Source organism: Zalophus californianus, chromosome 1, assembly GCF_009762305.2.
Source record: "Zalophus californianus isolate mZalCal1 chromosome 1, mZalCal1.pri.v2, whole genome shotgun sequence".
Taxonomy (NCBI): domain Eukaryota; kingdom Metazoa; phylum Chordata; class Mammalia; order Carnivora; family Otariidae; genus Zalophus; species Zalophus californianus.
Genome location: NC_045595.1, coordinates 69934215 through 69961388, shown reverse-complemented (window position 1 = coordinate 69961388; position 27174 = coordinate 69934215). Strand labels below are relative to the sequence as shown.

Here is a 27174-nt window from a genome sequence, read left to right as displayed (position 1 = left end):
CATACATTTTTATTTCACTAGAATAAATACTTAGAAGTACAGTGGCTGCAACATATATGGTAGTTGTGTGTTTAACAATTTTTTATGAAACTGCCAAGCTGTTTTCTAGAGTAACTGTGCCATTTTGCAGTCCTACCAGCTATGTATATAGAATTCTAGTTGTTCCACATAGTAGTCATTTTTCAGTTGGTCATTCAAATAATTGCATAGTGTCTCACTGTGATCTCAACTTGCATTATTTTAATGATTGTGACATTGAGCATCCTCTTGTGTTTATGTGAATATCTGCATATGTCCTTTGGTGAAATGTCTGTTTAAATATTTTGCCCATTAAAAATGTTTTTTCTTAATATTGAGTTTTGAGAGTTCTTTGTATATTCTGCATACAAATATTTTATGCTAGTATGTGGCTTGTCTTGTTGTATTTGTCTTCCACAGAGGATAATTTTAATATTCATGAAGTTCAGGTCATCAGTTATTTCTTTTATGGATTGTGCTTTTGGTGTTATATCTAAAAACTGCCTAATCAAAGGTCATGAAGATTTGTGTTCTGTTTTCTTGTAAGAACTTTATAGTTTCACATTTTTTATTCAGATGTATGATTCATTTTGTATGATTGCAATTTTTGTATATGGTGCACAGTATGAAATGAAGTAAATTTTTTTTTGTATGTGGATATCCATAATAAGTACTACTTATTGAAAAAACTGTCCTTTATCCTAAGTTCCCTTTGCAACCTGTCCTAAACTAATTGATTCCATTTCTGAACTCTGTTTCCTTGGTCTGTGTATCTGTCATTTTGTCAATACCACATTGTTTTGATTACTCTAGGGTTTTTTTTATGTTTTAAAATAATTGTGTGATTCATCTTTTTCCCCCCAAATTGTTTTGCTTAGGGGTTCCTTTGCCTTTCCATATAAACTTTATGATTAGCTTGTTTATATCTACAAAAAATCCTGCTGGGATTTTTTTTTATTGGAATTAAATCTGTAAGTCAGTTTGGGGGAAAATTGGCATATTAACTATTTTGAGTTTTTAAAGAGATGAATGTGAAATGTCACTTCATTTATTTATGTCTTTAACATTTTTTCTTTCATGATTGTTGTATAGTTTTCAGCTTAGTGATTCTGCACAAATTTTGTTAGGTTTATACCTGTATTTCTGTTGTTGTTCTTGTTAGAGTTATTGAAAAATGATACTTCAAAAAATTTGTATTCTAATCGTTCATTACTGGTGTATAGAACTACACCAGATCTTGCTAAACTCATAAGGTGTAGAAGCCTTTCTGTAGATTCCTTGGGATTTTCTACATAGACAATCATAATCTCTGAGAATATTGTTTCCATTATAGTGTGAATGACTTTTATTTATTTTTCTTTCCTTATCATACTGGCAATGACTTTCAGTAAAATATTGAATTATGAGTAATGGGAATGGGCATGCTTGTTTAATTCCCAGTCTCCGTGGGGAAGCATCAGGTGTTTCCCCTCTAAGTACGATGTTAGCTGCAATTTTTCTTTAATACTCTTTTATAGATTGAGGAAGTTCCCTTCTGTTCCTTGTTCGGTGGGTTTTTATCATGAATGGATGTTGGGGGTGCCTGGGTGGCTCAGTTGTTGAGCGTCTGCCTTCGGCTCGGGTCATGATCCCAGGGTCCTGGGATCGAGCCCCGCATCGGGCTCCCTGCTCTGCGGGAAGCCGGCTTCTCCCTCTCCCACTCCCCCTGCTTGTGTTCCCTCTCTCGCTGTGTCTCTGTCAAATAAATAAATAAAATCTTTAAAAAAAAATTGTTATTATCATGAATGGATGTTGAATTGTGTCAAATGCTTTTTCATTATTTATTGATATGATCATGTGATTTTTCTTATTTAATCTGCTGAATTACGTGGATTGATACTCAAATATTGAACCAGTCTTGATTTCTGAGATAAATTCTACTTGATTATGATCTTTTTATTTATACGTTTTATGTATCATTGGATTCAAATTGCATATATTTGTTGAGGATTTTTGCATCTCTATTCCTAAGGTATGTTTATACTTTTTATTCCTTGTATCGTTAACTGTCTTGGATCTTTTTCATGCCTATAAATGCTTGTGTGTGTGTGTGTGTGTGTGTGTGTGTGTGTGTGTGTGTGTGTGTGTAAATATATATACATCTGATATGTCCTGTGGCCTCTTGTAGATATTTTTATTCTTTTTTGTTTATTTTTTAAATTTTAGATTTGTGTGGAGTTTACTTGCAGGTATGACACTACCACAAACATGCACTCATTCTGTTAGTTTTGGTTAGCTCAACATTCAGCAGAATTTTATTACATAACTTTCTGTTTTTAGATTGCATTTCAAAGCATCAGGTGTTCTGTCCATTTTTTTTCTCCTTAAAGAGATCTCTCCTGGAATCTTCTAAACAACTCCAATATGGTTAGGCTGCCCTCTGTGCCTGGTTATAACTATCACCTGGAATCATCGTGGGATTCCCTTCCTCTCTTCCCTTTGTTCAGTATCCTCTGTTTTCTTGGTTCATTTCCCCAGAGTGAGTGTTGGGGGTTATAGAGATTAGTGGTGGAATGATAAGTGATTTTGGAAAGATAATAAAAGGCCAGATCATGAAAAGCTTTGTATGCTTTGGTAAGGGTTCATCTCAAGGATTGCAGCAACTATTGAGGATATTTTATAGGTGAATAACATAATCATATTCGCTGTTGGAGAAGATCACTGTGGCTATCACTTGTGAAATAGATGGAAGAAAGCAAAGTTATAGTAATTCAGGAAAAATATAATGGTGCATTGAAATATAAGGCAATGTTAGTGGGGGTATCACTCTCACAGTAATTGGGGATCAATTGGACATGGGAGGAAGGAGGAGTCGAGGAAGATGCTCAGGTTTTTAAGTTTGATCTTGAATTGATGATCCTCAGAGGGCGAGTATCATGTTTAGGGTAGGTTCTGAGTTTAGTGTTGGATGTGCAGTTCAAAGGATTGTAGTATACCCTTTACCCACATTTAGCAAATGTTAGCATTTTACCATGTTTGATTTATACTTTCTTTCTTTTACCGTGTGTGTGCATGTGTGTGGCCAAAATGAGAAGAGGTTGGAGACCTGATGCTCCTTTACTTTTTTTGTTTGTTTTGTTTTGGTTTTTGATGCTCCTTTAGTTTTATTTATTTTTTTATTTTTTTATTTTTATTTTTTTATTTTTTTTTATTTTTTTTTATGTATATATGTATATATATATTTTTTTAATTTTTTTTATTGTTATGTTAATCACCATATATTACATCATTAGTTTTTGGTGCAGTGTTCCATGATTCATTGTTTGTTCATAACACCCAGTGCTCCATGCAGAACGTGCCCTCCTCAATGCCCATCACCAGGCTAACCCATCCCCCTACCCCCTCCCCTCTAGAACCCTCAGTTTGTTTTTCAGAGTCCATCATCTCTCATGGTTCGTCTCCCCCTCTGACATACTCCCCTTTTCTTCCTCTCCTGTTATCTTCTTTTTCTTTTTTCTTAAAATATGTTGCATTATTTGTTTCAGAAGTACAGATCTGTGATTCAACAGTCTTGCACAATTCACAGCGCTGCTCCTTTAGTTTTAATTACTTTACTGAATATTCCCTAAAAACAAGCCATGGATTTAAAAAGAAATTAACATTTAAAATTTAACGTTATTAACTCATCTACAGACCTTATTCAGATTTTGCAATTGTCCCAGTAATGTTCTTTTATGTGAAACAAAGTTGCCAGATCTTGAATTGCATCAGTTATCATGACTTTTTAGTCTCCTATAATCGGAACAGTTTTTCAGTCTAAGGCTAGTGGATCTTTGAGTGGTTTTGGAATTATGTGTTTGTGTGGCAGGTGGTATTAGTGTGGGAAACAGATTTGTAATTGTGGTACTTGGGCCCAGGGTATAAATTAGAATGGGAATTGACTGTGGAGAATTGGGTTTTCTACTGTCTACCTGCTGGAAAGGTGGAAACAGATCTATTACTCAAAGATACCTTAGTGTTGATTTGTTTTTTAACCCTAGGTGATGAATTAGCTTGATTATTTTGTTCATGACCTGGTGAGACTCATGCATAGGTATAGATACGTAGGTATTTCTCCATCCTTAAATAAAAGCAGGTGCCTGACTATGTAAATTCTTCCTGCTTGGCAGCATAGCACCCAGTGTAAAAGGACCGTGGCATGGCCAAAAAATCGAACTGCTTACATTTGCCTTGGACATAATAGTGTCACTGTTAGGTGTTTGCTTCTCTTCAGGACCATTGGGAAGTTCCACTCTTGCTCTGTGTAGCCATCTTGCTAACAGTACAATCCAGTATTCCTGCCTGCTTACATTCATTAACTCTGTGTGCATATATGTATGTGTCTGCATTTCCTTTTTGCATATCTATAGGTACCTGAGATGATGTACAATCTGTTAGAAGGGAAAATAATATAAATAGTAGTCAGTATGTGTTCCTCTCTGTTGTATTATGCCTTTGGTTACAGAATGTTATAGAAATATAGGTTCTTCTTTTGGGTATTCGTATATCTGTAGGACCTTAGTTATATAGACTAGAGATGTGTTTTCTATAGACGCAGGTTTGTACAGATGTTCACGTGTACGTGCAGTTGTGACTTGCAATTTTTCTAGTTATTTATTGCCACACTTCCTGTTGGGTGGTTGAATGGTTAAGAGGAAGGCTTTGTTGTCCCACTGGCCTTGATTTCAATCCAACTTTTTGAATTGGTTAACTTTTCAAGATTGATTTTCCTCTTTAAAATAGGGATAACGGGGCACCTGGGTGGCTCAGTCGTTAAGTGTCTGCCTTCAGCTCAGGTCATGGTCCCAGGGTCCTGGGATCGAGCCCCACATCGGGCTCCCTGCTTGGCGGGAAGCCTGCTTCTCCCTCTCCCACTCCCCCTGCTTGTGTTCCTCTCTTGCTGTTTCTCTCTGTGAAATAAATAAATAAAATCTTTAAAAAAAATAAGTAAAATAAAATAGGGATAAATGGGGTGCCTGAAACTATGGAAAGAGCCAAGATGTCCGTCAACAGATGAATGGATAACGAATATGTGGTATATATATATGATGGAATATTATGCAGCCATCAAAAGGAATGAAATCTTGCCATTTGCAACGACATGGATGAAACTAGAGGGTATTATGCTAAGTGAAATAAGTCAATCAGAAAAAGACAGGTATCATTTGATCTCACTGATATAAGGAATTCTTAATCTCAGGAAACAAACAGGTTGCTGGAGAGGTGGGGGGTGGGAGGGATGGGGTGGCTGCGTGATAGATATTGGGGAGGGTATGTGCCATGGTGAGCACTGTGAATTGTGTAAGACTGATGAATCATAGACCTGTACCTCTGAAACAAATAATACATTATATATTAAAAAAAAAGATAGGAAGGGAAAAATGAAGGGGGGATATCAGAGGGGGATACAAACAATGAAAGACTATGGACTGAGAAACAAACTGAGGATTTTAGAGGGGGGTGGGGGGATGGGTTAGCCTGGTGATGGGTATTAAAGGGTACATACTGAATGGAGCACTGGGTGTTATATGCAAACAACGAATCATGGATCACTACATCACAAACTAATGATGTGATTAATATAACATAGTAAAATTAAAAAACAAAACATTGGGGCGCCTGGGTGGCTCAGTCGGTTAAGCATCTGCCTTCGGCTGAGGTTGATCCTGGGGTCCTGGGGTTAAGCCCTGCAAGGAGCACCTCACTGGGCTCCCAGCTCAGTGGGGAGTCTGCTTCTCTCTCTTCCTCTGCCCCTTCCCCCCCGACTCATGCTCTCTCTCTCAAATAGATGAATAAAATCTTTTAAAAAAAAATAGGGATCATAGTATCATGTTGTTATGGCTAGTTTTCAGGTTTAAATGGGATAATACATACTAAAATTTTAGTATAGAGTCCAGCGCCAATTAAGAATGCAAAACCAGTAGCTGATATTTTATTTTTTTGCGCTCTGTTTAGTTATTGTGCACTACTGACCCTGATAGTTGACTGCTCTCTTCATTTCATGTTTTCTCAAAAAGTATTTTATTATCTTCCACAGGATTTTGTCTCTACAATTATCCGTTTACTTGACAGCCCCTCAACTTCCATTAGAGCAAAAGCCTTCCTCGTTCTTTTATATATTTTGATTCATAACCATGAGATGCTGCTGCTCAGCTGCCAGGCAAGGTATGATTTTCTCTGATATGGTTTCATCAATAACATCGATTTGGAACCTCTTTTATTGTTAGTATTTCTTGGCCTCTGTATGCCTAATGCTGAAAATTTTTTTTCCTGGACCTTTCTATGGGTTTAATTTTTCACATACAGCTGCAGCTGGGAAATACAGAGGACCGAGAGAAGACCTCTGGAGCTGAGGCAGGGTGGTGGGAAGGAGCTGGAGTTCCTAGGTGTGAGGACGGTCCAAGTCAGGGTGTTAAAGTTGGTTCTGGCTTGCATCTTTGGGAGGCATTCTTGACTCTTGGTTTGGTCATAGTTTTCACTTTTGTAAGATTCTGGAATGAGCAGCTGGAAGCCCAGCGGAATAGTCTAGTGAAGTGTAGAGGAAGAGGCAGAGCAGGGACAAGTTTCTGGACTGGACCTAGGCTGGGCAGATCTCTCTCTCCCTGGGTTCCACCTACTTCCTCAAAAAGGAGAACCTGTTCTGACGCACCTCAGATTCCCGTCATGCTTTGATGCTTCCTGATGAGCATCTGGACTGTCTGGTCCATGCAAAATTACAACCCAGAGGAACCTTGAATATGTGGTTGAATGTCTGTTTCTTGATTTAGCTTGTTACTCACTGTAGAATACTGAGGAGACCCTATAATTGCTGAGATTGATCTAGATTAGAGATTGGAAAACTTTTTTCCTGTAAATAGAGTAAATATTTTAGGATTTATGGGTTAAGAGGCAAAATTGTGGCTATTTGTATTTACGTAACAAGAAAAAACAAACTTCCACAAATTTTTTATTGATGAACGTACTTCTATAACAGGAGAGGGAACCAATATCTACAGATTTTTAAATTGACATAGGAAAAATATACTAATAAATGAGTACAATTTTTTTTGTAATGCAGGTCTACAGATGAGAAGAACAGAATTCTTTTTCTGAGGGAGAGATAACATTTTGCTTATTTAGGGATCAAAGTCAGTGTCTTCCTCATCAAATCAGTTGTAAATGTCTATGTTAGTGCTCATTGCTAGCTTAATTTTGTGTATCTTGTCTTTGAAATGTCTTTTCTTATAGATAGGTATTGTCACATACCAATATTAGTTCATGAGTATGTGATTTTAATTGAGCATATTCATTGCTTGGAAGGCATTTGTAGGATTCTATTAGATTCTTCCTTGACATCTGCCTTTTAGCATGTCCTTATGTTGCAGGTTAATCAGACTAAGTGAAGGGTATGTAGAAGCTCCTACAGAGCCTTCTTTCTTGTCTCAGGGATCATCGTCCAGCTTTGTTTTACATCCAGTGTCTTGAAAACTGATGTTTCACATATTTTGTCTATCTTGTAGTTGTGTTTTTTAAAAACTTTTTATTTAAATTCAATTTAGTGAACATATACTGTATTATTAGTTTCAGGGATAGAATTTAGTGTTTTATCAGTTGCATATAACACCCAGTCCTCTTTATGTCATGTGCCCTCCTTAATACCCATCACCCAATTACCCCATCCCCCCATCCACCTCCCCTCCAGCAACCCTCACTTGTTCCCTATAGTTAAGAGTCTCTGATGGTTTGCCTCCCTCTCTGTTTTCATCTTATTTTATTTTTCCTTCCTTTCCCCTGTGTTCATGTGTTTTGTTTCTTAAATTCCACATATGAGTGAGATCACTTGGTATTTGTCTTTCTCTGATTTTGCTTAGCATAATGCCCTCTAGTTCCATCCACATTGTTGCAAATGGCAAGATTTCATTCTTTTTGATGGCTGCATAATATTCCATTGTATGTATATATGTGTGTGTGTGTGTATATATATATACCACAACTTTTTTATCCATTCATCTGTCAATGGAGCTCTAGGCTCTTTCCATATTTTGGCTATTGTGGACATTGCTGCTGTAAACTTTGGGGTGCATGTGCCCCTTTGAATCACTATGTTTGTATCCTTTGGATAAATACCTAGTAGTGCAATTGCTTGGTCGTATGGTAGCTCTATTTTCAACTTTCTGAGGAACCTCCATACTGTTTTCCACAGTGGCTGCCCCAGCTTGCATTCCCACCAACAGTGTAGGAGGATTCTCCTTTCTCCACATCCTTGCCGACATCTGCCATTTCCTGACTTGTTAATTTTAGCCATTCTGACCAGTGTGAGGTAGTATCTCATTGTGGTTTTGATTTGTATTTCCCTGATGCTGAGTAATGTTGAACATTTTTTAATGTCCCTGTTAGCCATTTGTATGTCTTCTTTGGAGAAATGTCTGTTCATGTCTTTCCCCATTTCTTGATTGGATTATTTTTTCTTTGGGTGTTGAGTTTGGTAAGTTCTTTACCATAATAAAATAAAAATAAAAAACAAAGCAAAACATTGGGGCACCTGGGTGGCTCAGATTTTGGATACTAGCCCTTTATATGATAAGGCATTTGCAAATATCTTTTCCCATTCCATACGTGTCTTTTAGTTTTGTCAACTGTTTTCCTTTGCTGTGCAAAAGCTTTTTATCCTGACGAAGTCCCAGTAGTTCATTTTGCTTTTGTTTCCCTTGCCTTTGGATATTGTTTAGCACAAAGTTGCTGTGGCCATGGTCAAAGAGGTTGCTGCCTATATTCTCCTCTAGGATTTTGATGGATTCCTGTCTCCCATTTAGGTCTTTCATCCATCCTGAGCTTATTTTTATGTGTGGTGTAAGAAAGTGGTCCAGTTTCATTCTTCCGCATGTGGCTGTCCAATGTTCCCAGCACCATTTGTTGAAGAGATTTTTCTTTTTTCCATTGCCTATTCTTTCTTGCTTTGTCGAAGATTAGTTAAGCATATCGTTGAGGGTCCATTTCTGGACTCTCTATGCTGTTCCATTGATCTGTGTGTCTGTTTTTGTGCCAGTGCCGTACCGTTCCGATGGCTGCATATTTTATAGTTGTTTCAAATGGGAGCATGCGTCCTTTTTCTTAGTCCATTAGAACCGGAAGGTGAAGTTCTTGTCTATTTGTAAAGGCCTCTCACCACTCACTTTGCTGCCTCTGCTCTGTGTGTCTACCATCATTTTCACCAGGGCAAATAATATAGTTTCTCAACAGATGTTCTTACATTGTTTCCTAGACTCATAGTCTGGTCTTCATGTAGGAACTAGAGAAGCTCTTACACAGTGTGAATTGACTTTTGTTTCTTCCCTGCTCAGACTCTTCTAAAAACATCCTGTCATGCTGAAATGATGGCCTTGGCCTCCTCTGCCCTACTTCACCTAGTCCCTGCCCACCTGTCAGCCTGTGTCTTCTGACTCTTCTTTGCTCTTGCTCCATTCCAGCCACATAGTTTCTCTTACTGCTTTTCGAACACAGTAAGCCTACTAGACCCACCGCAGGGCCCTTCCCAGGTGCTGTTCCTTGTGCCCATTTTGCTTTTCCCCCAGAGGCTGGCTTCCTCAGGTCATTCAGGTTTCTGGTCAGTGTAAGGGTCTCTTCTTCTGAGAGCCACTCTGCTCATCCTGTCTCAAATCCCCCTCTCAGGCCCCACTGCAGAAACCCTTTAACTGGTGAGAATCAAAGCATTCAGACCATCAGAGCCTGTGCATGATCTTTTTGGTCCTCCCAGGAAACGGCTATGGTTTCTGTGTGTCTGAATGAATATTTAGAAACTTGAGCAGTGGTGGGAAGACGGTGGTCTGAATGCATACCCTGGCCCCAGCTTCCACCCTGCCAACTCTCTGGAGCTCCACAGTGAGCAGGATGCATGTAGAGAAGGAGCCTGGAAGATGAGGCTTAGCCTTGCCGGAGAGGTGAGGACAGGCTCTGTTCTTCCTGTGCTTTGTGGCAGAGTTGACTCTCTGTCTTCTAAACCTAGGTGAACGGCAGATCTTGGGGCTTCCACAGGGTCCAAAACGCAGATGCTTTCTATGTTTGGTTGTTGGGCCCAGCATGCCTATTCCCAGGAGACTGGGAGCAGGACTGAATGGGGGCCAGTCTGCCCCCGGTCGGTGAGGTTGCAGGCAGATGACCTCATTTCCTTGCACTTGAAGAGAACAGCCCCCTCTCACCACCTGCCTCTTTGCCACAACCTGTCCTGGTCAGGTGCTGAGTAGATGAAGTCCTGAATAAGCACATTTGTCATAGTCTGTTGAGAGAGACATGGTACTTGAAGGAGGAGGAAAAAGAACAGGTAGCGCTTACTGGGACAGAACGAATGGAATTGACAGAATTTTAACAAACAAGTAATGAGAACTCTGCGGAAAGGCACTTTTTTGAAATTCAGCAGAGGAACTAAAAGAGCATGGCCTCTGCGGGGGATGGTGTTAGGGCTTTGAAAGGGGGTATGAAAGAATACCCTGAACCACACCGAGCTCCTGACAGAGACCTGGACAGTTCATGTGAAAATAGGAAAGATGGAGTGAGTTTCCAGGAGACCTCACATGCCCTGAATGCCCGGGGGAAGAAAGGAACCGATGGAGGGTTTCTAACTGAAGACATGTTAGCAGTCGTCTTCTGCTCAAACATGTTCTCTTCTGATACTGTACCGAGCTGCAAGTAAAGGAATGAGAATGTCACAAAACTACAAAGGCAAAGGGAAAGATGGCTAAAACCGATGAGCATTGTCATCCCATTTTTGGGTTTTGGAAGCTGGAAAGCTGAGAGATGAATGCTTGCTCATTTAGCAGAATGGAGAATGCCGAGGTCCCTTTTTGTCTGCAAGGGGAAAGCCGGGAGGAGATCTGATGCCTGCATGACAGAACTCTGGAAAGGTTGGGAATTAGGGGTGCCTGCTAGGTTTGATGGCGGCGGTGAGGGGGAGGGGAAACTCAAGGCAGGATTGATGGGGAATCTGCAGGGAGGGTTAATCCCCACCCCGTCCTCCAACACAAACATCCAGGAGACTCCTCCGCCTTTCCTGTCTCAGCAAGAGACTTGAAATGCATTCTGGGTAGTGTGAACTGGAAATGCTGCCAATTTGGGTATTTTCACATATAGATAAGAGCGAGGTGAGGTAGGTGCCTTGTGAGAAATCTGAGGATTGTCTGCAAGTCTACTTACTCTGAAGGGTGAGGCCTTTCACCCCCTTTCCTACCGCACTTGCAGACTGTTGGCAGCCTGGCTGATGTACTCTTGGCTAGAATCTGGAGATTCATCTCCGGGAAGCTGACCAAATCCTGATAAAAGCCCCACAGGGGCTGCCATTTGGATGTCCCCTTCTGCAGCTAATGACAGTTTGCCGAATATTCTTGGAGTGGAGCCCATCAGCCTTAGGCCCTGCTCCTGCACACACACCTCCCAACAACACTTCAGTGCATCATTTAAAAATATAAATGGAACTCAAGAATCACCAGGTACTTAAGGGAAGCCTCTAACATAGGATGCAGAAGCCAAAACTCGCCAACAGATAAAAGGGATGTGGCAGAAATAGAGATGAAAGTTCTGAACAGACACTTCATGGAGAAAGGAATGAGGAGGACCTTTAAACCTACAAGTAAATGTGAAAGCTTCCTCATTGTAAGAGGAATGCACTTCGCTCTTCCTCATTCTAAGGGAAACGAGCAGAGATAGTGTTTCTCACTTAGTGCCCTGGCAGGGTCTGAAAATGTATTCTCTTGGTGAGGCTGTGGGGAAATCAGCCTTCTTCTTTGGATCTATTTTTATTAATTGTTTTATATGTAAGTCACATTTGTCTTATGCTTAGGTTTCTTTTTTTTTTTTTTTTATAAATTCAGTTAGCCAACATATAGTACATCATTAGTTTTTGATGTAGTGTTCAATGATTCATTAGTTGTGTATAACACCCAGGGCTCATCATATCACCTGCCCTCCTTAATACCCATCACCCAGTTACCCCAACCCCCCACCCACCTCCCCTTCTGCAACCCTCAGTTTGTTTCCCAGAATCGAGTCTCTCATGGTTCGTCTCCCTCTCTGATTTCTTCCCACTCAGTTTTCCCGCCCTTCCCCTGTGTTCCTCTGTGCTGTTCCTTCTGGTCCACATATGAGTGAAACCATGTGATAACCTTTCTCTGCTTGACTTATTTCACTTAGCATAATCCCCTCCAGTTCCATCCATGTTGACATAAATGGTAGGTATTCGTCCTTTCTGATGGCTGAGTAATATTCCGTTATACATATGGACCACATCTTCTTTATCCATTCTTCTGTTGAAGGGCATCTCTGCTCCTTCCACAGTTTGGCTCTTGTGGACATTGCTGCTGTGAACATTGGGGTACGGTTGCCCCTTCTTTTCATTGTATCTCTATCTTTGGGGCAAATACCCAGTAGTGCAATTGCTGGATCGTATGGTGGCTCTATTTTCAACTGTTTGAGGAACCTCCATACTGTTTTCCAGAGTGGTTGCACCAGCTTGCATTCCCACCAACAGTGTAAGAGGGTTCCCCTTTCTCCACATCCTCACCAACATTCGTTGTTCCCTGAATTGTTAATTTTAGCCATTTTAACTGGTATAAGGTGGTATCTCATTGTGGTTTTGATTTATATTTCCCTGATGACAAGTGATGTGGAGCATTTTTTCATGTGTCTGTTGGCCATTTGTATGTCTTCTTTAAAACCAGCCTTCTCATACTTTGCTGGTGGGGATGTAAAATATTGTAGTTACTGTGAAGAGGAATTTCATAATATCTAGAAAAATTGCATGTTTTCACCCTTTTGCCCAGCCATTTTACTTCTAGGCAAGAGCGTCCAAAGATCCATTATTAGCAAAGAAGTGAAGTGACACATCCACTAGGCATTGCTTGTTATGGCAAAAGCCTATAAAAAAATATGCATCAGCAGGAGACTGGCTAGAGAACTGTCAGCAACTTTGTGTGAGTTTTATATTCCCACTGTAACAAATTACCACAAACTCCGTGGTTTAAGACAATGCACATTATTAATCCAACAGTTCCAAAGGGTTGGGAGTCAGGGCTCTGTAGCGGGACCCTCTGCTCGTGTGTCACAGGCTTGAAGGGAAGGTGTTGGCTGGTGCTGCAGTCTTCATCTGAGGCTCAGGGTCCTCTTCTAAGCTCACTGATTGTTGGTGGAATTTATTTCCTTGCAGCTGTAGGACTGAAGTTCCCATTTCCTTGGTGGCTTTTGGCTGGTGATAGCTCTCAGATTCTAGAGGCTGACTTTCCTCTCCATCGGCAGTTCACAGTGGAGCTCTTTGCTTTCTTCCTGGAGGCCAACAGGGGGACTATGTATTTCTCGAATCCTCTCCATCCCCTCAAATGTCCTTGACCTCCCTCTTCTGCTGCCAGCCACAGAAAACTCTGCTTTTACAGGTTTCACCTGATTGGCTTAGGGTCGTGTAGATAATCTACGTATTTTTAGCTTAATCTTCAAATTCTCTTCACTGTAGTACCTAGATTAGTGTTTGATGCAGGAGGGGTGGGAATCTTGGGGGAGGCACATCTTTAGGATTCTGCCAACCACAGTCCCCATAATGGAGGACTAGAGAGCTGTGAGAAGGGACCAGGAAGATCTCGATACACAAGCATGGCGTGGTCTCCAATATATGTTATTACCCTGAAAACAAGCAAGGTGCAGAACAGTATTTATGGTATATACTACCTTTTGTATAAGAAAGGGGGTGAGGGATGCCTGAATGGCTCAGTCGGTTAAGTGTCTGCCTTCGGCTCAGGTGATGATCCCAGAATCCTGGGATCGAGTCCTACATTCGGCTCCTTGCTCAGTGGGGAGCCTGCTTCTCCCTCTGCCTGCCTCCCCCTGCTTGTGCTTGCTCTCTGTCCCTCTCTCCCTCTCTCTCTGACAAATAAATAAATAAAATCTGATTAAAAAAAGGGGGGGTGGAAACAAAAGATACATGCATTTACTAATATTTTCAAAAAGAGAATGGAAGGATAAATGAAAAATTAACAAAAAATAACAATTTATAGGGAAAGGAAGAGAATAGGGAGTAGGGGCAGGGATGAAAGCTCTACTTCTCTGAATGTAAATGGTTTATGACTTAGATTTAAAAACCATGTAAATGTTGTACATGATTAAAAATAAAATAAAAATGATAAAAAGGAAGTAGTGTAAAAATGGAAAAAATAACCTGGTATCAACTTTGTGGTATAACTACCCAGAGAAGAGATATAAACATGTTTTTAGATCACAGTACTTGGCAGTATATTTCTATTGGGATATATTTTAGGGACTAAAAAACCCCATTAAGAAACTTACAGCTGTGGGACGCCTGGGTGGCTCAGTTGGTTGGGCGGCTGCCTTCGGCCCGGGTCATGATCCCAGGACCCTGGGATCAAGTCCCGCGTCGGGCTCCTTGCTCGGCAGGGGGCCTGCTTCTCCCTCTCTCTCCCTCTGCTTGTGCTCTGTCAAATAAATAAAATCTTAAAAAAAAAAAAACACTTACAGCTGTATTTTGTTGTTGGTGGTGGTGGTAATAATTGTACTTCTGGCTTGAAACTATTGTATATACCTGTATGTATAGGAAGAGAAGCTAATAATTATGCCAATTGTAATAGGAACCAAGGATTTTCAGCATAAAAGAAAACACACAATTATGAAATAAAAAGCAAAAGCCTGTCACCCTTAATTGAAATCAAAATTATTAGGATGAACTCATAGTCTTTTTATTTTTGTTTGTTTTTTTTTTTTTGATTTAGTCTCTTGAAAAAAGTCACTTATTTTATAGTTTATTTATTTATTTTATAGTTTTATCTACTAAAAATTCAGCACAAATTTTAATTCCTAAATGCTCTTTTCCACTAAAAGGAACCATGCCTTTCATGCAGATGGCCTCTGGTGGACACAGCTACAGTCATGCAAGAGATAAGCAAAATAGAGCCCACGACATGTCATTCCTGAAAAAGCAAGGAAATTCCCAGAAACTGCTAAGGTCACATCAAAAGAACATAAGATCCAACATGAAGGAGCTTCTGCTGGCCCAAGATGGCATTTTGACCATTAAAAGGAATAATGACTGCAATATAATAAAATAGTGTAAAAAATTTTTGAGGTCATGCTTATAATAAACAACTTTTGTTAGGACAGGTGACCATTATCCTGAAAATTGTTTAGTCAGGGGCCAAAATCAGTATTTACCCAGCATTTAACAGACTTTAATTCAGAATAATCAAATAGTTGATTTGGCAAAGTTCTTCTTTATAGAAATCTCATAGCTAAGCAATATAGGAGAAATGATAGAATTATTTCTATCATTTAAAAATGATATCTCCATTTTGCAAGTCTTCAACTCATAAATTAATTAACTTAAAAAATTTGGAAAAATCTTTTGATATACGCTTTAACATTTCTTTTGGGTAACTTTCTAGAAGTGAAATTGCTGGGTCTTATGGTAGGTCTTATGTTTTTAAGAAGCAGCAAGCTATTTTTCAAAGTAGTTGTACCGTTTTACATTTTCCCCCACAGTGTTTGGGAATTCCAGTTTTTCCACATCCTTGCCAACTCCTTATGACTAGTCTTGTTTTAATGTTACCCATTCAACCAGGTGTGTCATTCTGTCTTGCTGTGGTTTAAATTTGCATTTCCCTAATGATTTATGATTTAGAGCATCTTTTCATGTACCTATTTGTCATTTCTGTATCTTGTTGAGCCATCTATGCATATCTTCTCCTTTATTAAAAAGGGTTGTTTTCTTAGTTTTGAGGGTTTTAAAATATATATTTATGATAGAAGTTATTTATCAGATGTGTGACTTGCAAATATTGTCTCTCAGTGGCTTGTCTGTTTAATCTTTTAAGAGTGTCTTTCAAAGAGCAGACATGTCCAAATGTACATGGATAAACTGGCCTATTCATACAAGGGATCCTTACTTTGCAATAACTACTTAGCAATAAGTAGTTTTTAGGACTGAAAGGTTTCATCCTACTTGAAAGTTAACAGGCAAACCTGCTGGCTTTAATAGATGGAGGTGGAAGACACACACTCCTGGGTCAGAGACAGAACTTTATCACCCCAGGGCACAGTGGAGGGCCTGAGGGTTATGTTTGAATTGGTTCCCCTTGACTCCCAGGGCCCACAGTGGAGGGAACAATGTGCAAGCAGGTCCAGGTGGATGCTGTGCACAGGGGGAGGTGGTGTGTGTCATTGCTGAGCTCCGGGATTAGGAAAACCTCATTTTATGAGGGGTGCTGGCAAACCTGCCCAACTTTTACCCATAGGAGACATTATCTTCATTATCCTGATTGGAAAATAAATCTGCCCCCTTCCCAGGGGCATTCTTGCCTCCATCCCATTCCTTCTTTCCTTTCTCTCTCTCTCTCTTTCTAGTTTAAGTATAATACTGGCCTCATAAAGTGAGTTGGGAATATGTTCCTTCCTCCTCTGTTTTCTGGAGGAGATTGTATAAAATTGGTGTTAAGTTTTCTTTAAATGTTTGGTAGATTGCTCCAATGAATTCATCTGGGCTTGGAGATTTATTTAATTTTTTGGAGCATTTTACCCAAATCTAATTTTTTTAATCAGTGCAGGGCCATTCAGATTATTAATTTTGTCTTTAGTCAAGTTTTGGTAACTTACAGTTTTTGAAGAATTGGCCCATTTCTTCTATGTTGTTGAGTTTATGAGAATAAAGTTTTTTTTCCTGGTATTTTTTCCCCATTTTTTATTGTTATGTTAATCACCATACATTACATCATTAGTTTTTGATGTAGTGTTCCATGATTCATTGTTTGTGCATAACACCCAATGCTACACGCAGAACGTGCCCTCTTTAATACCCATCACCAGGCTAACCCATCCCCCAGCCCCCTCCCCTCTAGAACCCTCAATTTGTTTTTCAGAGTCCATCGTCTCTCATGGTTCGTCTCCCCCTCCGACTTACTCCCCTTCATTCTTCCCCTCCTGCTATCTTCTTTCTTTTTAACATATATTGCATTATTTGTTTCAGAGGTACAGATCTGTGATTCAACAGTCTTGCACAATTCACAGCGTTCACCGTAGCACATACCCTCCCCAATGTCTATCACCCAGCCACCCCATCCCTCCCACCCCCCACCACTCCAGCAACCCTCAGTTTGTTTCCTGAGATTAAGAATTCCTCATATCAGTGAGGTCATATGATACATGTCTTTCTCTGACTTATTTCACTCAGCATAACACCCTACAGTTCCATCCACGTCGTTGCAAATGGCAAGGTCTCATTCCTTTTGATGGCTGCATAATCTTCCATCATGTATATATACCACATCTTCTTTATCCATTCATCTGTCGATGGACATCTTGGCTCTTTCCAGAGTTTGGCTATTGTGGACATTGCTCCTATAAACATTGGGGTGCACGTACCCCTTCGGAACCCCACATTTGTATCTTTGTGGTAAATACCCAGTAGTGCAATTGCTGGATCGTATGGTAGCTCTATTTTCAACTGTTTGAGGAACGTCCATACTGTTTTCCAGGGTGGTTGCACCAGCTTGCATTCCCACCAACAGTGTAGGAGGGTTCCCCTTTCTCCACATCCCCGCCAACATCTGTCGTTTCCTGACTTGTTAATTTTAGCCATTCTGACTGGTGTGAGGTGGTATCTCATTGAGGTTTTGATTTGGATTTCCCTGATGCCGAGCGATGTTGAGCACTTTTTCATGCATCTGTTGGCCATTAGGATGTCGTCTTTGGAAAAATGTCTGTTCATGTCTTCTGCCCATTTCTTGATTGGATTATTTGTTCTTTGGGTGTTGAGTTTGATAAGTTCTTTATAGATTTTGGATACTAGCCCTTTATCTGATATGTCATTTGCAAATATTTTCTCCCATTCTGTCGGTTGTCTTTTGGTTTTGTGGACTCTTTCTTTTGCTGTGCAAAAGCTTTTTATCTTGATGAAATCCCAATAGATCATTTTTGCCCTGGCTTCCCTTGCCTTTGGCGATGTCTCTAGGAAGAAGTTGCTGCGGCTGAGGTCGGAGAGGTTGCTGCCTGTGTTCTCCTTTAGGATTTGGATAGACTCCTGTCTCACATTTAGGTCTTTCAAGCATTTTGAGTCTATTTTTGTGTGTGGTGTAAGGAAATGGTCCAGTTTCATTCTTCTTCATGTGGCTGTCCAATTTTCCCCACACCATTTGTTGAAGAGACTGTCTTTTTTCCATTGGACATTCTTTCCTGCTTTGTCAAAGATGAGTTGACCATAGAGTTGAGGGTCCATTTCTGGGCTCTTGATTCTGTTCCATTGATCTATGTGTCTGTTTTTGTGCCAGTAACATACTGTCTTGATGATGACAGCTTTGAAATAGAGCTGGAAGTCTGGAATCGTGATGCCGCCAGCTTTGCTTTTCTTTTTCAACATTCCTCTGGCTATTCGGGGTCTCTTCTGGTTCCATACAAATTTTAGGATTATTTGTTCCATTTCTTTGAAAAAAGTGGATGGTATTTTGATGGGGATTGCATTGAATGTGTAGATTGCTCTAGGTAGCATTTACATCTTCACAGTGTGTGTTCTTCCAATCCATGAGCATGGAACATTTTTCCATTTCTTTGTGTCTTCCTCAGTTTCTTTCATGAGTATTTTATAGTTTTCTGAGTACAGATCCTTTGCCTCTTTGGTTAAATTTATTCCTAGGTATCTTATGGTTTTGGGTGCAGTTGGAAATGGGATTGACTCCTTGATTTGTCTCTCTTCTGTCTTGTCGTTGGTGTATAGGAATGCCACTGATTTCTGTGCATTGATTTTATATCCTGCCACTCTACTGAATTCCTGTATGAGTTCTAGCAGTTTTGGGGTGGAGTCTTTTGGGTTTTCCACATAAAGTATCATATCATCTGCAAAGAGTGAGAGTTTGACTTCCTCTTTGCCGATTTGGATGCCTTTGATTTCTTCTTCTTGTCTGATTGCTGTGGCTAGGACTTCGAATACTATGTTGAATAGCAGTGGTGAGAGTGGACATCCCTGCCACGTTCCTGACCTTAGGGGAAAAGCTCTCAGCTTTTCCCCATTGAGAATGATATTTGCTGGAGGTTTTTCATAGATGGCTTTTATGATATTGAGGTATGTACCCTCTATCCCTATACTCTGAAGAGTTTTGATCAAGAAAGGATGCTGTACTTTGTCAGATGCTTTTTCTGCATCTATTGAGAGGATCATATGATTCTTGTTCTTTCTTTTGTTAATACATTGTATCACGTTGATTGATTTGCAGATGTTGAACCAGCCTTGCAGCCCAGGGATAAATCCCACTTGGTCGTGGTGAATAATCCTTTTAATGTAGTGTTGGATCCTATTGGCTAGTATTTTGGTGAGAATTTTTGCATCCATGTTCATCAAGGATATTGGTCTGTAATTCTCCTTTTTGATGGGGTCTTTGTCTGGTTTGGGGATCAAGGTAATGGTGGCCTCATAAAATGAGTTTGGAAGTTTTCTTTCCATTTCTATTTTTTGGAACAGTTTCAGGAGAATAGGTATTAATTCTTTTTGAAAGGTCTGAGAGAATTCCCCTGGGAAGCCATCTGGCCCTGGGCTTTTGTTTCTTGGGAGATTTTTGATGACTGCTTCAATTTCCTTAGTGGTTATAGGTGTGTTCAGGTTTTCTATTTTTTCCTGGTTCAATTTTGGTAGTTGATACATCTCTGGGAATGCATCCATTTCTTCCAGGTTATCTATTTGCTGGCATAGAGTTGCTCATAATATGTTCTTCTAATTGTTTGTATTTCTTTGGTGTTGGTTGTGATCTCTCCTCTTTCATTCATGATTTTGTTGATTGGGGTCCTTTCTCTTTTCTTTTTGATAAGTCTGGCCAGGGGTTTATCAATCTTGTTCATTCTTTCAAAGAACCAGCTCCTAGTTTCATTGATCTGTTCTACTGTTCTTTTGGTTTCTATTTCATTGATTTCTGCTCTGATCTTTATTATTTCTCTTCTCCTGCTGGGTTTGGGCTTTATTTGCTGTTTTTTCTCTAGCTCCTTTAGGTGTAGGGTCAGGTTGTGTATTTGAGAGCTTTCTTGTTTCTTGAGAAAGGCTTGTATTGCTATATACTTTCCTGTCAGGACTGCCTTTTCTGTATCCCAAAGATTTTGAACAGTTGTGTTTTCATTTTCATTGGTTTCCATGAATTTTTTTAGTTCTTCTTTAATTTCCTGATTGACCCATTCATTCTTTAGTAGGATGCTCTTTAGCCTCCATGCATTTGAGATCTTTCTGACTTTCCTCTTGTGATTGAGTTCTAGTTTCAAAGCATTGTGGTCTGAAAATATGCAGGGAATAATCCCAATCTTTTGGTACTGGTTGAGACCTGATTTGTGACCTAGGATGTGATCTATTCTGGAGAATGTTCCATGGGCACTAGAGAAGAATGTGTATTCCGTTGCTTTGGGATGGAATGTTCTGAATATGTCTGTGAAGTCCATTTGGTCCAGTGTGTCATTTAAAGTATTTCCTTGTTGATCTTTTGCTTAGATGAGCTGTCCATTTCAGTGAGGGGGGAGTTAAAGTCCCCCGCTATTATTGTATTGTTGTCAATGTGTTTCTTTGCTTTTGTAATTAATTGCCTTATATAATTGGCTGCTCCCACGTTAGGGGCATAGATATTTACAATTGTTAGATCTTCTTGTTGGAGAGACCCTTTAAGTAGGATAGAGTGTCCTTCCTCATCTCTTATTACAGTCTTTGGTTTAAAATCTAATTTGTCTGATATAAGGATCGCCACCCCGGCTTTCTTTTGGTGTCCATTAGCATGGTAAATGGTTTTCCACCCCCTCACTTTCAATGTGGGGTGTCTTTGGGTCTAAAATGAGTCTCTTACAGACAGCATATCGATGGGTCTTGTTTTTTAATCCAATCTGATAGCCTGTGTCTTTTGATTGGGGCATTTAGCCCATTTACATTCAGGGTAACTATTGAAAGGTATGAATTTAGTGCCATTGTATTGCTTGTAAGGTGACTCTTACTGTATATTATCTGTGCTCCTTTCTGTTCTATGCTGCTTTTAGGCTCTCTCTTTGCTTAGAGGACCCCTTTCAATATTTCTTGGAAGGCTGGTTTCGTGTTTGCAAATTCCTTTAGTTTTTGTTTGTCCTGGAAGCTTTTGATCTCTCCTTCAATTTTCAGTGAGAGCCTAGCTGGATATAGTATTTTTGGCTGCATATTTTTCTCCTTTAATGCTCTGACGATATCATGCCAGTCCTTTCTGGCCCGCCAGGTCTCTGTGGATAGGTCTGTTGCCAATCTAATGTTTCTATCATTGTAGGTTACATATCTCTTCTCCCGAGCTGCTTTCAGGATTTTCTCTTTGTCTCTGAGACTCTTAAGTTTTACTATTAGATGTCGGGGTGTTGACCTATTTTTATTGATTTTGAGAGGGGTTCTCTGTGCCTCCTGGATTTTGATGCTTGTTTCCTTCCCCACATTAGTGAAGTTCTCTGCTATCATTTGCTCCAATATACCTCTGCCCCTCTCTCTCGTACTTCTTCTTCTGGGATCCCAATTCTTCTAATGTTGTTTCGTCTTATCGTATCACTTATCTCTTGGATTCTGCCCTCGTGATCCTGTAGTTGTCTCTCTCAGCCTCTTTATTTTCCATCATTTGGTCTTCTATATCACTCATATTCTCTTCTGCCTCATTTATCCTAGCAGTTAGTGCCCCCATTTTTGATTGCACTTCCTTAATAGCCTTTTTGATTTCGACTTGGTTAGATTTTAGTTGTTATTTCTCCAGAAAAGGTTTCTCTAATAGCTTCCACGCTTTTTTGAAGCCTAGCTAGTATCTTTAAAGTCATGATTCTGAACTCTAGGTCTGACATCGTACTAATGTCCATATTGAGTAGGTCCCTGGCAGACGGTACTACGGTTCTTTTTGCTGAGGTGATTTTTTTCATCTTGTCATTTTGTCCAGAGGAGAATAGATGAATGAGAGATCAAAATGCTAACAGGTTAACAACGTCCCCAGCAAATATACTGTATACAAATCAGAAAAGACCTGAAACCAGGGGAAAAGAAAGGGAAAGAAAGAAAAAAGAAAATGATAAAAAGAAACAAAAACAGAACAAAAGAAAAAAAAACAGAATATGATCAAATATGATCAGGGTAGTGCATAGATCAGTGCCACACACTAGATTTTGGGCGTATTTTTGTCTGTTAGAAGAAAGTGCCTCCTAAAATTGTAAAGAAAGAAAGACATATATATACAAAGTAAGGGTTGATACAATGAAGGGATGGAAGATGACTGTAAAGATGAAAATTATAAAAGTTTGTATAAAAGGAATTGATAAGATAAGAAGTTGTTTGAAAAAAGAAAGAAGAAGATTGAAAAAAAAAAAAGGGAGAGAATGTGATCAGGCAGGAGACTAGAACAAAGCCATACACTAGTGATTTAGGGTATATTTTGATCTGTTAGAAGAAACTGTATCTCAAAATTTTAAAGAGAGAACATCTTATATGTATATGCCAAAAATAAGGGTAACTACTATGAAGGCATAAAATATGACTCTAAAAATGTAAAATAAAAAATAAAAAATGTTTTTTTAAAAAAGGGATTGATAAGATGTTGGTTGAAAAAGGGAAAAAGAAAAATTAGAAAAAAAAAACAGTTAAAACAATTAACTTTGAAAAACTAATGAATCATGGTAAAAAAGCCATGAATTGTATGTGCAGTATTCAGTTAGCGCTGGAATTCTCCTGTTCTCCTTGATTGGTAAACTTGGTGTTGGCTTGCTGGCTGTTCTTGCTGATCTTCTGGGGGAGGGGCTTGTTTCCGTGGTTCCCAAATGTCTTTGCCGGAGGCGGAATTGTCCCGCCCTTGTGAGCCCGGGCTAAGGAAGCTGCTCGGGTTTCCTCTCAGGAGCTTTTGTTCCCTGCAAGCTCTCGGTACAGCTTTGGAGGACCAGAGTGAAAATGGTGGCCTCCCAATCTCTGCCTGGAGGAGCCGAGAACTCGGGGCCCCGCTCCTCATTGTGCCCCCAGAGAAAAGCAGTCACTCCCGTCTCCCCAGTCTCCGGCCGCTCTCCGTGCTCCCCTGGCTTGTGACCGAGTGTTTCTGTGTCTGGCACCTGACCCTGTGTGGAGTCTCCAAACCCAGCAGATCCCTGCGGTGTGGTCCCGCACTGCTCCTCCCCGGGGAGGAAGAGGAGTCTCCCCGGATCTGCCGCTTGCTGGGTCCCTGCTGGAGGAGCAGTGGCCCGACTGGGCCGCAGATCACAGTTTATGGCAACCCCACGCCTCGGCTCTGTCTCTGCAGCTGGCTTCCCCGCTCCAATCCCTGGGAGCTCTGCCGCACTCAGGCACCCCCGGTCTTTCTGTGACCCCGAGGGTCCTGAGACCACACTGTCCCGCGAGGGTTCCACCCCCCCGCTTAGCCACTGGAGCGACATCCCTCAGCGGAGCCGACTTCTAAAAGTTCTGATTTTGTGCTCTGTGGCTCTATCACTTGCCAGAAGTGGGCAACGGAGGCCCCCTTCCCCCCTCCCCGCCGTCTATCCTCCCGAATATTGCCTCGGATTCACTTCTCCGCACGTCCTACCTTCCAGTAAGTGGTCGCTTTTCTGTTCAGAGAGTTGTTGCTATTCTTTTCTTCGATCTCCTCTTGAGTTCGTAGGTGTTCAGAATGGTTTGATCCCTATTCAGCTGAATTCCTGAGACCAGACGAAATCCAGGTCTCCTACTCCTCCGCCTCCTTGCTCCGCCCCTCCCTGGTAGTATATTTTTTAACTGCTGAAGGATCTGAAGGATCTTTTTATTTCTGATATTGGTGATTTGTGCCTCTTTTTTTGGCCAATTGTGTTAGAAACTTATCAATTTTTAAAATAACTAACTTTTTGTTTCATTAATTTTATTTTTCTGTTTTCAGTGTCATTACTTTCTTCAATTTTTATCATTTTTTCCTTTCTTATTGTTTGGTCTCGTTTTGCTCTTTTTTTTCATTTCTTAAAGTAGAAACAGATTATTGATTTGACATCTTTCTCTATATAAGTTCTCATGTAGATTGAGTGTTATAAGTCCCATTTACAGCAACACTTTTGCTGCTTTTGTATATATTTTATGTTGTGCCTAAAAATTTCTTTCAGTTCTATGCATCTTTATTTCCCTTAAAACTTCCTCTTGGGGTGCACCTGGGTGGCTCAGTCGGTTAAATGTCTGCTTTCAGTTCAGGTTATGATCTTAGGGTCCTGGGATCAAGCCCCACATCGGGCTCCCTGCTCAGTGGAGAGCCTGGTTCTCCTGCTTCTCCCTCCTCCTCTGTCCCTCTCCCCTTCTTGTGCTCTCTCGCTCGCTCGCTCGCTCTCACTTGCTCTTGCTCTATTTCAAATAAATAAAATCTTTAAAAAAAAAAAAACCTTCCTCTTTGATCCATGGATTATTTAGAAATGTATTGTTTAATTTTCACATGCTGAGAGATTTTCTGTTATCATTTTGTTAATTGATTTCGGTTTGGATTTTGTTATGGTCAGAGAACATAGTCTGTATGATTCCAGTTCTTAAAAATTTGTTGAGATTTATTTTATGGTTTAGTAAATGATTTATCTTACTGAATGTTCCATGGATGCTTGAAAAGGATGTGAATTCTACTTGTTGGGTGGAGTGTTCTTTCTCTGTCGGTTAGATTCTTTTGTTTCATTGTGTTGTTTAGATATTTTGTAGTCTTACGGTTTTTATTTCTAGTATTTCTGGCGATTACTGAAAGAAGGGTAATGAAGTCTGCGATTATAATTGTGGATTTGTCTATTTCTCTTTTCAGCTCTTACAAATTTTAATAATTTAAAAAATTTTTTAATTTTCAATTTTATTTTTTTAAATTTAAATTCAATTAGCCAAGGTATAGTACATCATTAGTTTTTGATATAATGTTCACTGATTCATTAGTTGAATATAACACCCACTGCTCATCATATTATGTGCCCTCTTTAATTCCCATCACCCAGTTACCCTCTCCCTCCACCCACCTCCCTTTCCACAACCCTCCTGGAGCCAAGAGTCTCATATGGTTGGTCTCCGTCTCTGTTTTCTTCCTATTCAGTTTTCCCTCCCTTCCCCTATTGTCCTCTGCACTATTCCTTATGTTCCACATATGAGTGAAATCGTATGAAAATTGTCTTTCTCTGATTGACTTATTTCACTGAGTATAGTACCCTCCAGTTCCATCCATGTTAGTGTAAATGGTTGGTATTCATCCTTTCTGATGGCAGATTAATATTCCATTGTATATATGAACCACATCTTCTTTATCCATTCCTCTGTTGAAGGGCATCTCAGCTCCTTCCATAATTTGGCTATTGTGCACATTGCTGCTATGAACATTGGGGTGTATGTGGCCCTTCTTTTCACTACGTCTGTAACAATTTTCACTTCATGTATTTGGAGGTTCCATTGTTCAGTGCATATATATTTAGGATTATTATGTCTTCCTGGATAGATGCTTTTATCATTATTTAAGTTCCTCTTTGTCTCTGAGAGTTTTCTTTTCTGTGACATCTACTTCATTTAGTGTCAATATAGCCACTTCTGTCTGTCTTTATTTTAGGTTAATGTAGGTTAGACTATTACATATAGCCCTAGTTTTACGTATTCTGATGTTCTTTTTTGATATTCTTAGTCTGATATAGTTTCCTTTATGTTTAGAGAACTTTCTGAAGCCATTCTTTAAAGATAGGTTTGTCATAAAGGAACTATTACTTTTCCTTTTTCTGTGAAGTCTTTATTTATCTTGCATTCCCAAAGCATATTTCTCTGCAGTTAAAACTTTGGTTGACAATTTTTTATTAAAGTCCCCCCAAATATTACACTTTCTTCTGGTCCTCATAGTTTCATAGGAAAAAATCTGTTGTTACAATTGATGTTATTTATAAGTGATGGGCCATTCCTCTCTGGTTGTTTTTTTTTTTTTTAAGATATTTTCTTTGTCTTTTAGGATTTAGAAGCTTAATTGTAATTTATCTGTGGTGTGAATTTCTTTGAGTTTCTCCTATTTTGAGTTTGTTCAGCTCCTTAAATCTGTAGATTTATTTTTTCTGCTAAATGTGCGTATTTTCCTGGCATTATTTCTTTAAATACATGGTCAGTTCCATTATTCCTTTCCTTTCTTTCTTGGGAGTCTGAAGATAAAAGATATTGCAGGTTCAGTTCCAGACTACCACGGTAAAGTGAACATTACAATAAATTGAGTCAAATGAATTTTTTGATTTCCCAGTGCATATGAAAGTAATGTTTAAACTATACTGTGGTCTATTAAGTGTGAAGTAGCATTATGTCTAAAAAAACAGTGTACATACCTTAATTAAAAAATACCTTATTGCAAAAAATATTGCTAACCATCATCTGAGCTTTCACTGAGCTGTAATGTTTTTGCTCATGCAGGGGGTTCTTACCTCGATGTTGATGGCCAGTGACTGATCAGGGTGGTAGTTGCTGAAGGGTGAGGTAGCTATAGCAATTTCCCAAAATAATCCAACAATGAAGTTTGCCTCACTGATTGACTCTTCCTTTCATGAATGATTGTTCTGTAGCATGTGATGTTGTTTGATAGCATTTTACCCAAGTAGAACTTCTTTCAAAATTGGAGTCAGTTTTCTCAAACCCTGCTGTTACTTTTTCAACCAAGTTCATGTAATATTCTAAATGCATTGTTGTCATTTCAACAGTCCTCACAGCATTTTTATCAGAAGTAGATTCCCTCTTAAGAAATTGCTTTGTTTGCTCATCCATAAGAAGCAACTCCTCATTCATTGAAGTTTTATCATGAGATTGCAGCAATTCAAATATAATAAATAATATGAAAAAGTTTGAAATTTCAAAAAATTGAAAAAGTTTGAGAAAAATGTGACAGAGACCTAAAGGAGCAAATGCTATTGGAAAAATGGCACTAATAGACTTGATCCCATGCATAGTTGCCATAAACCTTCAGTTTGTAAAAAAAAATGCAATATCTGCAATGCCCAATAAAATGAGGTATCCTTGTATAAAGCATTTTGTGATTATTCTACAGGTCATGAGACTCTGCCTTTTTTTTTTTTTTTAATTTCTTTAGAGAGATGGGTGGGGAGGAGGAAGGTGAGAGGGAGAGAGAGAATCTTAAGCAGTCTCCACCTCCAATGTGGGGCTCAATCTCACAGCCCTGAGATCATGACCTG

General features: G+C 39.6%; 1 protein-coding gene across 6 annotated transcripts in view; it reads left to right on the top strand.

Moving 5' to 3' along the window:
• Positions 1-27174, top strand: part of ULK4 (unc-51 like kinase 4) — a 604302-nt gene that overhangs the window by 153970 nt on the left and 423158 nt on the right. For all 6 annotated transcript variants that reach the window (XM_027585659.2, XM_027585655.2, XM_027585660.2 and 3 more), the window contains one exon: positions 6074-6201. In XM_027585659.2, the coding sequence (XP_027441460.2) occupies positions 6074-6201 (128 nt within the window). The remainder of the gene's footprint in view (positions 1-6073; positions 6202-27174) is intronic.